This window comes from Rutilus rutilus (genome assembly GCF_951802725.1).
Source record: "Rutilus rutilus genome assembly, chromosome: 4".
NCBI classification, from domain to species: Eukaryota; Metazoa; Chordata; class Actinopteri; order Cypriniformes; family Leuciscidae; genus Rutilus; species Rutilus rutilus.
This window is the reverse complement of record NC_140212.1, coordinates 13,451,699-13,466,624: the sequence shown is the minus strand read 5'-3', so window position 1 is coordinate 13,466,624 and position 14,926 is coordinate 13,451,699. Positions and strand designations below refer to the sequence as shown.

The window sequence follows — 14,926 nt, the reverse complement described above, 5'->3', positions numbered from 1 at the left end:
TTAATTCATGTTATCTAATAACTAATGTTAAGTAATGAAACCTTATTGTAAAGTGTTATAACAAATATATTTAAATACATGACATACAAGTTTCTGTAGAAATGACAGTAAATTGTAATTTAGTTTGCCTGTCATTACATTGAGGAGTACATTTCAACCATATTTAAAAGAAAATGATGAAATTACAATTAATTTAAATTTAAACTATAATACATTTTTATTTAATTGCTATTAGCGTGCAATTAAGTGTCCAAAAACATTACATTCAGTTCGCACTTACAAGTAAAAGTATATTATTTTCATTTAAATTATTATTTATAATGTGCTGAAGTGTGCTTCTTTTTCACAAGGGTGCTATCAATAGAGCTTAACTCGCATTGAATATTCCTTTAATTAACACTCTTCTTTTTTCCCCCTCTCATCTAAAGTTCCATGGTTCCCCAATGTCATCCAGGACATGGACCGCTTTGCCAATCAGATTCTCAGTTACGGGTCCGAGCTGGATTCAGACCATCCTGTAAGACACTGTGTGTGTGTGTGTGTGTGTGTGTGGCCTGGTAAACCCTGGTAAACCCTACATTATGACACATACACAAGATGGCAATATCCAATATCCTTGACCTTGTAGGGAAATGTTTTGGTCCCTATGAGGAAAACAGCTTATAAATCATACTAAGTGATGTTTTTTGAAAATGTAAAAATGCTGAGTTTTCTGTGATGGGTAGGTTTAGGGATAGGGGTTTGTGTAAAAGATACATATTGTACAGTATAAAAGTCATCATATCTATGGAAAGTCCCCATAAAACATAAAAACACAACAGTGTGTGTGTGTGTGTGTGTGTGTGTGTTGTCTGTTTTTGAAGTGACCGTCTCTGTATGATCAGAGAAAAGAGCGAAAGTGACGCGAGAGGAACGTCTTCATTTTGATTTCAAACGCATGCGTGTGTGGGTGTATTTTTGTTGACGCGTAGTTGGTCCATGCGACGCTAAAAGCCCACAGTCAGGATCTGCATCACTCTCTATTCTAATGGAAACGGGCGGGGGCCCTCAAATTGATGTCATCGCTTTAATTGAGCCCCTGTAATTATAAATAATTGCCCCTTTCCAGCCGTCATTAAACTGAAATGCATTCATCATGAGCAGCAAACACTCTACAAAGGCTTCATTTGAATGAGTCTTCTGCATCAGACTGAGTAATACTGTCAAAGGCTACTGAGAGATCAGAACTAGCCATAGATCCACTTTGTGATCCCAGATCAGACGCCCTAACGTCGCTCTCATTCACAGGGCTTTACGGACCCCGTGTACCGTGTCAGGAGGAAGGAATTTGCTGACATTGCCTACAACTACAGACAGTAACTATTGCCCTCACTGTTCTTTCTCTCTCCCCCACTTTCCCATAGGCTACAGGGATTGTCCCCACCTCTATTGCTTTCCCTGTTGTTTTGTTGTGCTTTCTATGGAAAATTACTCCTACTGCCTAACAAAAGGGCTAAATTACAGGGTCTCAGCGCAGTCCGGAGCGCCGGGAGCTTTGTCATCATAATTGAGATGCATTATTCACACGGCCACTACAAAGGGCAGGAGCGTTGAATGCTACGCCCCCTGAGGAAGCTCACATTTACATACACGCTCCATCAATAATAACACCACTCATCACTCCTAAACTTATTCTCACACAGATATGACGCGCAAGCTCATGTATGCCTAGTGTATTGACGTACCCTGACATTTGCGCTTATTTCAGTTACTTACAACATTTTAAAGGCTAAAATCTGATTACACTGTATTAAGCACAAAATGTGCTACTATAATATGTGAGCAACACTTGTTTGTTTAATTTAGTTTAGTTTAGTTAGCTACACCCCTGTTTTAGTGCTGTTTTGGTATTAAAAAATACAATGGAACCCAACACGCATTTGGAATCTTAAAGGGACAGTTCACCCAAAAATTTAAATTCTGTCATGTCGTGTTAAGTCAAGTCACCTTTATTTATAAAGCGCATTTTGCAATACAGATTGTTTCAAAGCAGCTTTACAGTGATAACAGGAAAATAATGCAACAAAGTTTGTTTTGGCAAAACAATGATGATTCATTTCTGTTGTAAAAAATAATTGGTAATACGTTACAATAAGGTTCATTAGTTAAAATGAGTTAACTACCTTAGTTACCATGACCTGAGAATGAACAATACTTCTACAGCATTTATTAATCTTTGTTAATATTAATTTCAACATTTACTAATACATTATTAAAATCAAAGGTTGTATTTATTAACATTAGTTAATGCACTGTGAACTAACATGAACAAACAGTGAACAGCTGGATTTTTATTAACTAACATTAACAAAGATCAATAAATACTAAAACAAATGTATTGCTCATTGTGAGTTCATGTTAGTTAATACGTTAACTAATATACCTTATTGTAAAGTGTTACCAAATCATTAGTTATTAATTTAGTTCATATATCTATAGTGATGTCATCATCCAGCTCAGTTCAGTTCTCATACCTTGGTGTCAGTGCAGTCAGATCAATAATATTGTTGAATATTGACATTATTTACTCACCTTCATGTTGTCCCAAACATATATGAGTTCATTTATTCTGGGGAACATAAAAGATGCTTGTGTTTATACAATGTCATAGGGTCCAAAACATCAAAATACTAAGACATGTTTCGTTTCAGGTTTAGAGGGATGATGTCAGAATGATGACAGAACTTTCATTTTTGGGTTTTGGGATGTGTTTTTGTATTGTAAAACAAAATATCTTAGTTTAAAAAATATAGCACAAACATGCTTTTCAAGCAAAGTAAAAGTTTGTTAGGTTTTAAATAATAAAACTATAGATACAGTTCCGACAAAAGTATTTGAACACATTGTGTCCTAAACATGAGCTAAGCATCTCTCTCCTCTGTTAGCGGACAGATTATTCCACAAGTGGAATACACGGCTGAAGAGAAGGCCACGTGGGGGATGGTTTTTCGAGAGCTGAAGACTCTGTACCCCACACATGCCTGCCGTGAACACAACCGTGCTTTTCCACTGCTGGAGAAGTACTGCGGGTACCGTGAGGACAACATCCCGCAGCTAGAGGACATCTCACGCTACCTGCAGTGTAAGATCATCTTACAGTAGAGCTGGCATAAAATAAAATAGTTTGAACTGTACTCCACATATCTCACCCTTTGTTGATTTCTCAGCATCCACTGGTTTCCGTCTGCGTCCCGTGGCCGGTCTCCTCTCCTCACGTGACTTCTTAGCTGGTCTCGCCTTCCGAGTGTTTCACTCCACCCAGTACATTCGCCATAACTCCAAACCCATGTACACACCTGAACCGTGAGTATACACACCAAGAAGCTGTTACAAATCTCTATCTGTGAAATAAATGTCACAAATATATTTCATAATTGTGAAAAGTGATCATAGGATTAAAGTGGCTAAAATATGTATTTATTTCCTCAGGGACATCTGTCATGAGCTGCTGGGTCATGTCCCACTGTTTGCTGACCCAAGTTTTGCCCAGTTCTCACAGGTTTGATATCATTACATGCTTTAATGTAACTGTACAATAATATAATATAATATTTTTACGCCTGTTCTGGATTTGGTTTCAGTTACTTTTGCACTGTTCCCTGTTCAGTTTCCTTTGTCTTTGTTCATCAATTGCCATGGTTTTTGATTTGCGCTCATGTGTTACACCTGTGTCTTGTTAATTATTTAATTTAGGTTACGTTTACATTGACATTTCACCCTCTCCGTTTTCAAAAATAACATCGCGCACACCTGCCAGTTTTCAGAAAAGTGTTCGTTTACACGAACCCGTGTGTATACGCCGTCAAGAGCATGCCAATCCTGTAGGTGGCAGTGTAACGAGAAGCTCAAGCCCACGTTAGCCAATCAGAATCCTGAAAATAGCAACAACAGCAACGAATCACTTCCTCTTTCTGGTCGCACTTTTGACGCAGGTGCAAGTTCTGTCGCATACTGTGACGTCGGCTGAACTAAATCTCAGTTTTTCTCAGTTTACATGCAAACGAAGTTTTCCAAAATCTCCACTCTGGCCGGAGTCTTTAGAAAGAATCGTTTTCAGAGGCGAATTCTCCGTTTGCGTGTAAACGAAGGGCACAAACGAAGGGAAATGTCTCCATTTTTCAAAAAAAACATGTACATATAAACGGGGCCTTAGTCCCTAGTATGTCCCTGTGTTTTTATAGCCCTGTGTTTGGTTCAGTGTTTATCAGATCTCGTCAATGTATAGATGTAGTTCTGTTTCCCCTGTTTTTATTTTGATTGAAGAAAGCTGCTTGCAAATAGATCCAGCTCTTTTATTTCCGTCTTTTACAACCCCTTGCTGACAATAATATCAATGACCTAAATTTATTAAAGGGATACTCCACTTTAAAATGAAAATTCTGTCATCATATACTCACCCTCATGTTGTTTCAAACCTGTATGAATTTCTTTCTTCTGCTGAACAGAAAGGAAGATATTTAGTAGGATATCAGTAACCAGACAGTTTCTGGTCTCATTGACTTCCATAGTAGGAAAAAAATATGCTATGGAAGTCAATGAGACCAGAAACTGTCTGGTTACTGATATTCTTCTAAATATCTTCCTTTCTGTTCAGCAGAAGAAAGAAATTCATAAAGGATTGAAACAACATGAGGGTGAGTATATGATGACAGAATTTTCATTTTAAAGTGGAGTATCCCTTTAAGTGAATTTATTATATAGCCTACTGACATATGTTGTAACATACTCTTGACCAACAGTATTGTATATTTCTATATAAGAGTAAATAGTAACTGTTTTGTTACACAACTCGGACTCTTCTGAGTTTCCATTTTTATATTTTTATTCTGTGACAGAAATAAGCTTCCATAGAATTAGGCCTTTTAGCTGCGTATCAAATACCTGCTTGATACTTTATATTTCAAATGTGCATTTTATCAGATGTCATGATATCTAAATGTGATGTTTTCGGTCTGATCAGGAAATCGGAATTGCTTCTTTGGGCGCCCCTGATGAGTTCATAGAGAAGCTGGCCACAGTAAGTATAGATTAAAAACAATTTTTTTCCACATTTTAACCGAGGCCAAGTTATAAGACCACACGCTACATTTGGCTCTCTCGAAAGGGCTGCATGATTATAAAATGTTTTTTTATTATTATTATTTGTAGGTCTACTGGTTCACTGTGGAATTTGGTCTGTGCAAGCAAGGAAATGAAGTAAAGGCTTACGGTGCAGGTCTGCTCTCATCTTTTGGCGAACTGCAGGTGCTTATGTGGTGCCTTTCTACTTCTTCCTGGTTCATGCCCTGTGCTCTTATAGGGTCTAACTTAACAATGCAAACTGGGTTATCGCTGTGAGCTTTTAGAGAATGTTTTTTTTTAACCGTATGACTAGGGGAGTGATACACAGATGCACAAAAATATAGCCATAGTGGAGATCAGACTGAAATTTAGATGTTATTCTACTGTCTTGCAGTACTGTTTAACAGACAAGCCCAAACTTCAGCCCTTCGATCCAGAGAAGACCTGGCTGCAGAAGTATCCCATTACAGAGTTCCAGCCAGTTTACTTTGTGGCTGAAAGTTTCGAGGACGCCAAAGAAAAAGTCAGGTAAAGTGACTGCAATTAAATCAACAAAATCGGTCTTTCTCTTAGAGTTCTTTTTACAGTTATCTATGTGCATTTGTTTATTACAGGAAATTTGCTGCTACCATTCCCAGACCTTTCACTGTGCACTACAATCCCTACACACAGAGCATTGAGGTGCTGGACAATGCACAGCAGCTGAAGGACCTGGCTGACAGCATCAGTGGTGCGTCTTCAGTATTATGGATCTCTTAAACTGTGTCCTCCCCATAATTATACAAGAAGGAATTAAGTAAAATCAGGGAAATTCTGTACTGAATGTAAATAAGAATGAGCAGAGTTGGGAATGGGGATTCTAAAAAATTTTTTTAAAGTACACTGTAAAAATGTATTATCAGAAATTGTAACAAAGAAACTAACCGGTACAATTAAAGTAAAAATGATCTATTTAGTATCAAGTCAAACTGAATACATTAGTTAAAATCCACAAAGCATTTTTAAGGGTCAGATTAGCACTCACTGTAAAAATAAATAAATATATATATATATATATATATATATATATATATATAAATATATATATATATTATTATTATATATATATTATAAATTATATATATATTATATATATAATTTTTTTTTTTTTTTTTTTTTTTTACTAAACTTAATTTACTGTGTTTATCCAATTGGTTTGTCCAATGTATTTGAATTGAGAAAATAAAAAAAGTTATCTCAACTTTTGGGAGTAAGTAAAAACTCAAAAAAGCCCATACAAAAAAAAGAAACAAAATATAATGAGTTGAGATTTTTTTACAGAGCTGTACAACTTTTTATGGCATTATTTCATAACATCTTCGTTTTGAAACATTTAGCTTGTCACAATAATTTATACAAATTTTTATTTTATATTTAAATTCAGAATTCAAAGTTTTAACTTAATTTTCTTCACCCATAGTGAAATTCAAAGTGGTTAAAAGTGCAAGGAACATCAGCACCACATATAAACACAGTAATAAAACTGTATTTTTAAGTTTAGTAGGTAGAAAATTTAACCCCCCTTTAGCAAGTCTTTTTTGCACAGGTTTTATTGTTCATATGACCAGCATTTTCTTTTTTCTTTTTTTTTTTTGCCTTATTTGTTATGTTAATATGTGCACGTTTGAATTTAATTCACAAATTATTATTTTTTTTTTTCAGGTGAGATCTCAATCCTCTGCAATGCTCTGCGGAAGATGGAGTGAAACGATGGGGAGTAAAGAAGAAATGCTGGAAAATCAAAGAAAGCTTCATAAGCATCATCTATATTGCTTTTTAGGCTCATCTAACATCACTTATATATATAGTTTTGCTAATCAAGCTGTGACAGAGAGAGCACGCTATTAAATATTAAATTAGTCATTACGTATTGCATGTAGACAATATTTATAGCCTAATTTTTGTAGTCGAAATATATGTAGGCACCACGTATTTATCTGTCAGATAACGAAATAACACGGAAAAATGTAAAACAAATCGCATGTAAATACCAAAAAGCTTCGGGCATTCTGAGGCGCGCATCTCGCAATATTTGTTATTTTATATATGATACATTACTATGTAGACTATTTTAGAATCTTGGTTGTTTAATCGTACAGAAATACAGATTGCCTACCGTCCAGCATTTGCTTCAGCTGTTGATTCTTGTTGTCGCACAATGTTGCTGTAATTTTTCCAAACCCTCAATCAATGAATCACAGGATCAAAGGCTTGTTGAAACTGTGTTGAGCCAGTGCATTTTGCCGGGACGAATTGGCGGGAGTGCTTTTATTTTAACATGCGTTCATAATTATGTTTTATTAAACCAAAGCTTAATCATTTGCAGTTTCGCTTGAACTGTGACGCAATTCAGCATACTGCATTTATCATTTATCTGTGACTTAAATGTTATGCATGCATTGTCAAATGTATTTAAAAATAAAAGAATAAAAGTTATGCTGTTATTATTAAAAATGAGTATATCTTTCTTTTGTTATTGTTATTAGTAGTAGTAGTATTTGTATTAAGATCGGCTACTACACTAGTACTACTACTACTACTAATAATAATAATAATTTTGTATATCATTTATTATGGAGGTCTATAATAATTCATTTCTTCTTCTTCTTCTTCTTCTTCTTATTATTATTATTATTATTATTATTATTATTATTATTATTATTATTATTATTCTTATTATTATTCTTATTATTATTTATAGCATTAACACGTGAATAAGCATGTGCACAGCAGAAGTCCGTTTCAGTACCTTGGAGAGCAGCACGATCTCACTGCCCTAATTTAGCATCATTTAGGACCCTAAAAACAAAATATATTTATATATTTCCAATAAAGACTCATTTAGTTCTGACCTTTCACAAAATAGCGTTTAGTTTATGTAATTTGTCGCTTATGGCTGTGAAGCACCTGTGAAATGTCACGTGTCACGGCTCTTAGCCTATTTGGGTGCCCGTAAAATAAAAGACAAATGACGCATCTCAGCATAAAATCAGACGTGCATTTGCGCAACACATTTACATAAAGTCCCGCACGATATAAATCGCAAGGCTGGGGCCCCACAGTGAACATTTCAGAGTTTTCTCCGCATTTGGGTAGATTTGAACTCATTTAGTGTCAACACAACGATTAATTGGATATATTTATTTTAGATATAGTGGTCAGTTGTTCCCCTAAGAATCGATGAAGACGGACAGTATAGTGCAGAATATCCCGCTGGGCGGCAGAAAGCGCAGTTTGATCGAGGACGCGCGGCGCGACAGAGAGAGCGGCTCGTCATCTCCGGGCCCCTCGCGCTGCGGGGACAGCTTCGTGTTTGAGGAGGACAAGAGCGGCAAAGTCACCCTCAACCTCCTCTTTGCTCTCAAAAATGAGAAAAACGCAGGCTTTTTCAAGGCTGGCAAAGTCTTTGAGGTACGTACTTTAGGTGTTGCAACACACAAAAATACACGCCTGTAACGATTTTCCACATTGTGTGTCTTAAACTTGCAGCTATCTAGTTTAATATTCCATAGGCCTACTATAATATTCACAGTTTTGTTATTTAGTTGCAAATAAGGAAGTTTAAAAATCAAGCTATTTAATGTGAAAAACAAAAACGGTTCATTTTACGTTACTAGTGTAATTACACAAATTAGTACTGAGTAATAGGCCTACTGATTAACTTGTACTACTTACTAGTATAGTGTTAAGGTTTTGGTTTGGTTTAGGGTTAGTTACTTTAATTATGCAATTTTACTAATAGTAAGTAATGTGTACACTCTTAAAAATAAAGGTTCTTGATTGGCATCTGTGGTTCCATGAAGAATCTTTACCATCCATGGAAACTTTCCATTGCACAAAAGGTTCTTTATAGTAAAAAACAAATAAAAGGTTCTTTAGATTTTGAAAGTTTTCTTCACACTAAGAAAAAAACGGTTCTTTTAAGAACCGTTCACTGAAATGTCCATGGGGAAACCAAAATGGTTCTTCTAAAGCAACACTGCACATTATTTTTAATAGTGTAACTGTCACCTAAAATAAAATGTTACCTAACACCAATAGAAAACATGGACATTTTAAGTTCTGTGCATGAATTTATTGTGGTAATCAAACATAATGTTCTACTCCATAATTATACCATCCCCATTACCACCCCACATTCATTTTAATTCAAAAATTGGAAACAAACACATAAAACAGGTTAAGGACTCTGAAAACATAACGGACATGTTCAACTTTGTGAGTCCTGAAGAAGTGTTACAGCTGATATTTCTAGTGTTTATACATGTTACAAATGTTGTGTCTTAGACTTTCGAAGCCAAGCTCCTTCATCTGGAGAGTCGGCCGAGCAGGAAGACGAAGAAGAGCGCTGGAGAGGATCTGGAGTTCTTCATGAGATGTGAAGTGCACTGCTCCGACACTGACATTTTCATCAACTCCTTAAAAAGAGTTGCTGATGAAGTGCGAATAGTGCAAGAGGAAAAAAGTTGGTGATTTAGCTATTCTGTATTGCATATGACACCAGAAGAAATGTATTTTCAATAATAATAATAATAATAATAAACAAAAAATAGCATTATTTTAAAATGTCAATTTTATTTTGATCCTATAGTTCCCTGGTTTCCAAAGAAGATTTCTGACCTGGACAAATGCAATCATCTGATAACAAAATATGACCCTGATCTGGACCAGGACCATCCTGTAAGTGAACAACAGTGATGCTGTTTGTAAAGCAGGACATTATTTATGATCAGGATTTTATAATCCTAGTTCTGCTTGAGCGTTATTCAGATCAACTGTAATACTGTTGTATTATTCAGGGATTCAGCGATCCAGAATACAGAAAACGAAGAGAATTAATTTCTGCACTGGCTTTCAACTATAAGCAGTAAGTAATATGATTTTTTTATCTGAAAATAATAATAACAATAATAATAATTATATGCATTGTGCATTATTATAAAATGTGCATTGTGCTAACTAATCATAGATTATTTTACTCAAATATATATATATATATATTTGAGTAAAATAATCTATGATTAGTTAGCACAATGCACATTTTATAATAATAATAGTAATAATAATTAGTTAGTAATTGACAAAAAAAATAATCTGATTAATTAGCAGAATGCACATTTTACATTTTACAATTACATTTTATGTAATGAATGCATGAACTTCAATCATCAACTATGTAAATATATTTTAGAAAAAAAAAAAAAAAAAGATCTTTCTTTTGTCATTGTAGTGGTGACCCTTTACCTGTAGTGGTTTACACTCCAGAAGAGATTGCAACTTGGTTGGTTTTCCTATTATGAGTTTGATTGCAGTCATTACTTCTTTAACTCTATGTACGACTGCATGATTCTAATAGCGCTGTGATTTTGTGATGAGGCAGGAGGGAGGTCTACAGGACTCTGAGCAGTCTGTACCCCAGTCATGCCTGCGGACAGTTTCTAGAAGCCCTGGGCCAACTGGAGAGCGAATGTTTGTATGGGGAAGACAAGATCCCTCAGCTCGGAGAGGTGTCTTCTTTTCTCAAAGGTAAACAGGCCTGCTTATTTCATGTCTGTGTGCAAAAAGTTCAAACTGCGATTTACATTGATTTGAACCATGTTCTGTGTCTGTGTGTGCTTTTGTTTAGAGAGGACAGGGTTTCAGTTGCGGCCAGTGGCAGGGCTGCTCTCTGCTCGGGACTTCCTTGCCAGTCTAGCATTCCGGGTGTTCCAGTGCACCCAGTACATTCGTCACCCTTCAGCTCCCATGCATTCCCCTGAACCGTACGTACAGTGACACATTTTGCAAAACTTTTTAAAGGGGTCCTATTATGCTTTTTTTTTATTATTTACTGTGAAATGTTGCTGTCCTGTTCTGAACTGCCTGAAACGCCTCGATTGTAGTCTTGAGTTTTCCCCCAGGAACGTACACGTCACAATATTCCTCATTTAAATAATTCCCAGCAAAAGCATACACAGAAAAAAGGGAAGAGTTATGGTAAGGGCCGTGACATTCCCGAAACACACTCAGCGGTTGACCAATCACAACACACTGATCCAACCGACCAATCAGAACACATTGTGCTTTTTGGAAGGAGGGTCTTCATAAACACCAGAACTAAATAGAGCGTTACTGACAGACTGGGAAGAGAGGTGCATGCTGCAGCAATGTATACTTTGCATAAAAGCTTTTCTAGTAGACCCCAAAAACAAAATCAAGACTTTGAAAAAGGGCATAATAGGTCCCCTTTAATGTACACTATTGATATTTTAAATAACTCAATTTTAATGTCAACAGTGACTGCTGCCATGAGCTACTTGGACATATCCCTATGCTTGCAGACAACGAATTTGCTCAGTTTTCACAGGTACTACAATGAAAATGTCCATACTACATAACAATTTAGTCAAAATAGATTTATAGTTAATTTATTACAGAAAGGCCTTATTTGAATCTCTAACCTCTCAATACTGAATAACAATTTGTATTTGACACTGAATCTTTTACCCTGCAGGAGATTGGCCTCGCCTCACTTGGAGCATCAGATGAGGATATTGAGAAACTGTCCACTGTGAGTACATGGAAATATTCAGAGGAAGAACACTTTGAAGAATAATGTATTAAAGCAAGTCTTTAGTGCCCCCTTGTGTTGCTTAATTCAAATGACAAATTCAAGAACTGATTAAAAGGCCATTATCTATAAATATTCTGTCCTTGAATGAAATCTCAAAGCCAGTCATTTATATTAACCATTTTTTATTTAGTTTCCTGTATGTATGTGTATACATGTTTGTATGTGTAGCCTAACAAAAGGCTAAATTTCTCTAAATTTCACACACAGCTGTACTGGTTTACAGTGGAGTTTGGCCTCTGCAAGCAAAACGGAACAGTGAAGGCCTATGGAGCTGGACTTCTGTCCTCCTATGGAGAACTTTTGGTAAGGCAATTGATTTATTTGTTTCTTTGCTTGCTTGTTTGTATGTTTACTCTCTTGTATGCACTCATTACGACCCTAACTTGCAAAACCACTATATCCAGTCTTTTATGTTTACCAGAACACAGTGAAAACAGTAATATTGTGAAATATTATTGCAGTTATCAAAGTAACTTTTCAGGTTTAATATATTTCAGTGTAATTTATTCCAATTCTAATATGCTGATTTGGTACTCGAAAAACAGTTCTTATTATTATCAATGTTGCTTAATGTTTTTGTGGGAAACCATGATAAAAAAAAATTCAGGATACTTTGATGAATAGAACAGCATTTAATTGAAAATTAACCGGATAATGAATTGTGTCTTTTACCAGTACGCCCTTTCTAATGAGCCCCAATATAAGTCCTTCAACCCAGCTGAGACTGCAGTCCAACCATACCAGGACCAGTCATATCAGCCCGTTTACTTCGTGTCCGAGAGCTTTGAGGATGCCAAACACAAGTTGAGGTGGGTGTTTGTTTGTTTTTCAGATCTGTAGATCTCTTCATGGAGGTTATCATTACTGACTGCTATTGCTGTCGTTCCACAGGCAATATTCATCCACCATACAGAAGCCCTTTTCCATTAGATATGATCCCTACACTTGCAGCATGGAGGTCCTGGATGAGCCTTCTAAGATCCAGAATGCTTTAGGGCAGATGAGGGATGACCTGAAGATCTTACATAAAGCCTTGGAGAGGCTGGGACAGAAATAAACCAGAGTGGGTGATCTATCACCATGCAACAACAACTAGGAAACCCTTTCTTTATGAATATGAATACTGCAGATTTTATTGGATATGAGTCAATGAGTCCCGGAGTTTAAATATGTGTATGTGTGTATATGTGTCAGTGTCACCCTGTTATGTATGTAATGGACAGTTTGGTTTACAAAAACAATAAATATATTTATTTTGACTACTGCTACTGTAGTGAAATGTGAATCTGCAATATTCTGACAAGATACTGTAGAAACTGAATTCTGAAGTCTGGTATTAGTAAAAGGCAGACCCAGACATGGCAAAGGAAGTACGGGTCTGTGCTCACTGTGACACTGGTGAGGTTGAGACAGAGACATGCTTTCTCCTTCACTGTGGTGAATATAAAGAGGTGAGAGAGAAATGCTCTGACAAACTGTCAAACCTCATGCCACAGTTTTCCAGTTCAGTAAAAACAGATCAAATGCAGATGTTACTAGGGGAAAGACAGTTACTCATCAATTTCCACAAAATTCATCTTTCACAGCTGCACACCATTACTTTAATGAATAATCCAGCAAACCCCCTCGCCCCAAAAGGCAAAATATGTGTTAGAAATCTGTGTACAACCCCCGAAGAGTAAGTAACACCTAGGCACGGAAGCCATTTATGACAAAAATAACTCACATTTTCCTATTGAAACAAACATCATGCCTATTAAAAAAGGACTCTTCCCCATTCATTCATAGAAAACCTTCTGTAAAGGAACACGCATATCTCCAGGACATATGATATCACTGTCTTATATAGTGTCTTTTGTTGTACTGTATACTGTTTTATGCATGCTTTATGATAGAACCACTAATGTAACCTCATCTATACCACCTTCCTATCAATGTCATACACATTGGTGTACATCACTTCATAGCATGCATCGTCTTGTAATCAGAGCATAAAGGGACACAAACTGCCTGCTTACTCCAATCATTCAAATGAGTCAGCTTTCAAACAAAGAAACTTTTCCCGCTTGAAAATTGCACCTTTCTCATTGGTCAGGCCGAACTTGAAAGGTGCGACCCCTGTGTGTGTGTTGCAGAGAATCCGCACAGTGACCTTCTGGTTGCTGTTCGTGTGGGACCTCACCAGGCTTTAACACATCAAGCCATGTGTAACTTCATCAACCACAACACAAGTTCTGTTCAGATGGTTAAATAACTCTTTCCTATAGCTTCATCCCCGGTTTCTGTTTCCAGTTTCATTCCCTTTCACTTTTCATTTTACACATGTATGCGTGATTTATGTGGATGAGTTTGTTTAGATTAGTTATGTGTTTGTGAAAACTTTTGTGCACGTTCATGTGAGTTGATTCTGGTCACTGTGTGTAAATCAACGTCACTTTAACGATGCGATCACAGCTACACGCTAAGAAAGAAGTGTTTTCCTGTGGCCATGGAAAATATCCTTTCTGAGAGTTGATGGATGATCAGTTCGCTGGATGGATTGAACAGATTAATTGATTGTTAACTCAGATCAAGTAAATGCTATTAACTGATCCAAATATAAGTTATAATTAATTATTCATATTTCCCTTTTGAGCATCATAAAATGAATCATCTTAACTGCTTTGGCTCCAGCAGGAAAAGAGACTGTGTTTTAGCCCAACTTTTAACAGATTGGCAGCTTGTGGTTGCACTACAGATGGAGGTTGGAACAACTACGCAACTGTTCTATTCATACTAAAAGATTAGGCTACCAGGTCACAGCATATTTGTCCCCAATGGCCCAAGCACAGACCAAATCATCTTCTAGGAGAAACCACAAAGCGAGCAACCAGGTCACTCTGTCCTGGAATTCATTGAGTTCAGGGGTAAATGAGGTTCTATTAGCTGGCTGGCCTTTGTTTGCCTTGAACATGCTGAATAAAACGAATCAGAGAGAGAGAGAGAGAGTTTGTCAGGCAAATAATGTAATAAATCTGGGAGAGAGGAGAGAAGCAGACATCTGCTTTCATAAACCAAATTCAAGCACTTAATCGTCTCTCGTATCTCATTTTACACGGCGCTCAACCCAACCCACAAATCCCTCTGACCATAGCTTGGATCTGAATCCATTACGTACAAAACAAATGTGCATTG

The 14,926-nt window shown here is 36.5% G+C and overlaps 2 protein-coding genes across 2 annotated transcripts in view; both read left to right on the top strand.

Annotated features, from left to right (window-relative positions):
* The window catches only part of pah (phenylalanine hydroxylase), a 14,182-nt gene extending 7,219 nt beyond the window's left edge, over positions 1-6,963 (top strand). The window contains exons 4-13 of the mRNA XM_084406679.1: positions 429-517; positions 1,288-1,355; positions 2,925-3,121; positions 3,207-3,342; positions 3,469-3,538; positions 5,000-5,056; positions 5,188-5,283; positions 5,495-5,628; positions 5,715-5,830; positions 6,802-6,963. Of these exons, the coding sequence (XP_084262805.1) occupies positions 429-517; positions 1,288-1,355; positions 2,925-3,121; positions 3,207-3,342; positions 3,469-3,538; positions 5,000-5,056; positions 5,188-5,283; positions 5,495-5,628; positions 5,715-5,830; positions 6,802-6,845 (1,007 nt within the window). The 3' untranslated portion in view covers positions 6,846-6,963. The remainder of the gene's footprint in view (positions 1-428; positions 518-1,287; positions 1,356-2,924; positions 3,122-3,206; positions 3,343-3,468; positions 3,539-4,999; positions 5,057-5,187; positions 5,284-5,494; positions 5,629-5,714; positions 5,831-6,801) is intronic.
* Positions 6,964-7,821: 858 nt separating this feature from the next.
* th2 (tyrosine hydroxylase 2) lies at positions 7,822-13,011 on the top strand. The gene is made up of 12 exons (XM_084407493.1): positions 7,822-8,550; positions 9,427-9,604; positions 9,731-9,819; positions 9,939-10,006; positions 10,370-10,420; positions 10,520-10,665; positions 10,766-10,901; positions 11,416-11,485; positions 11,633-11,689; positions 11,960-12,055; positions 12,428-12,561; positions 12,644-13,011. The coding sequence occupies exons 1-12, from the start codon at positions 8,320-8,322 to the stop codon at positions 12,807-12,809; spliced, it is 1,422 nt and encodes a 473-aa protein (XP_084263619.1). The 5' UTR covers positions 7,822-8,319; the 3' UTR covers positions 12,810-13,011.
* The last annotated feature ends 1,915 nt before the right edge of the window (positions 13,012-14,926 follow it).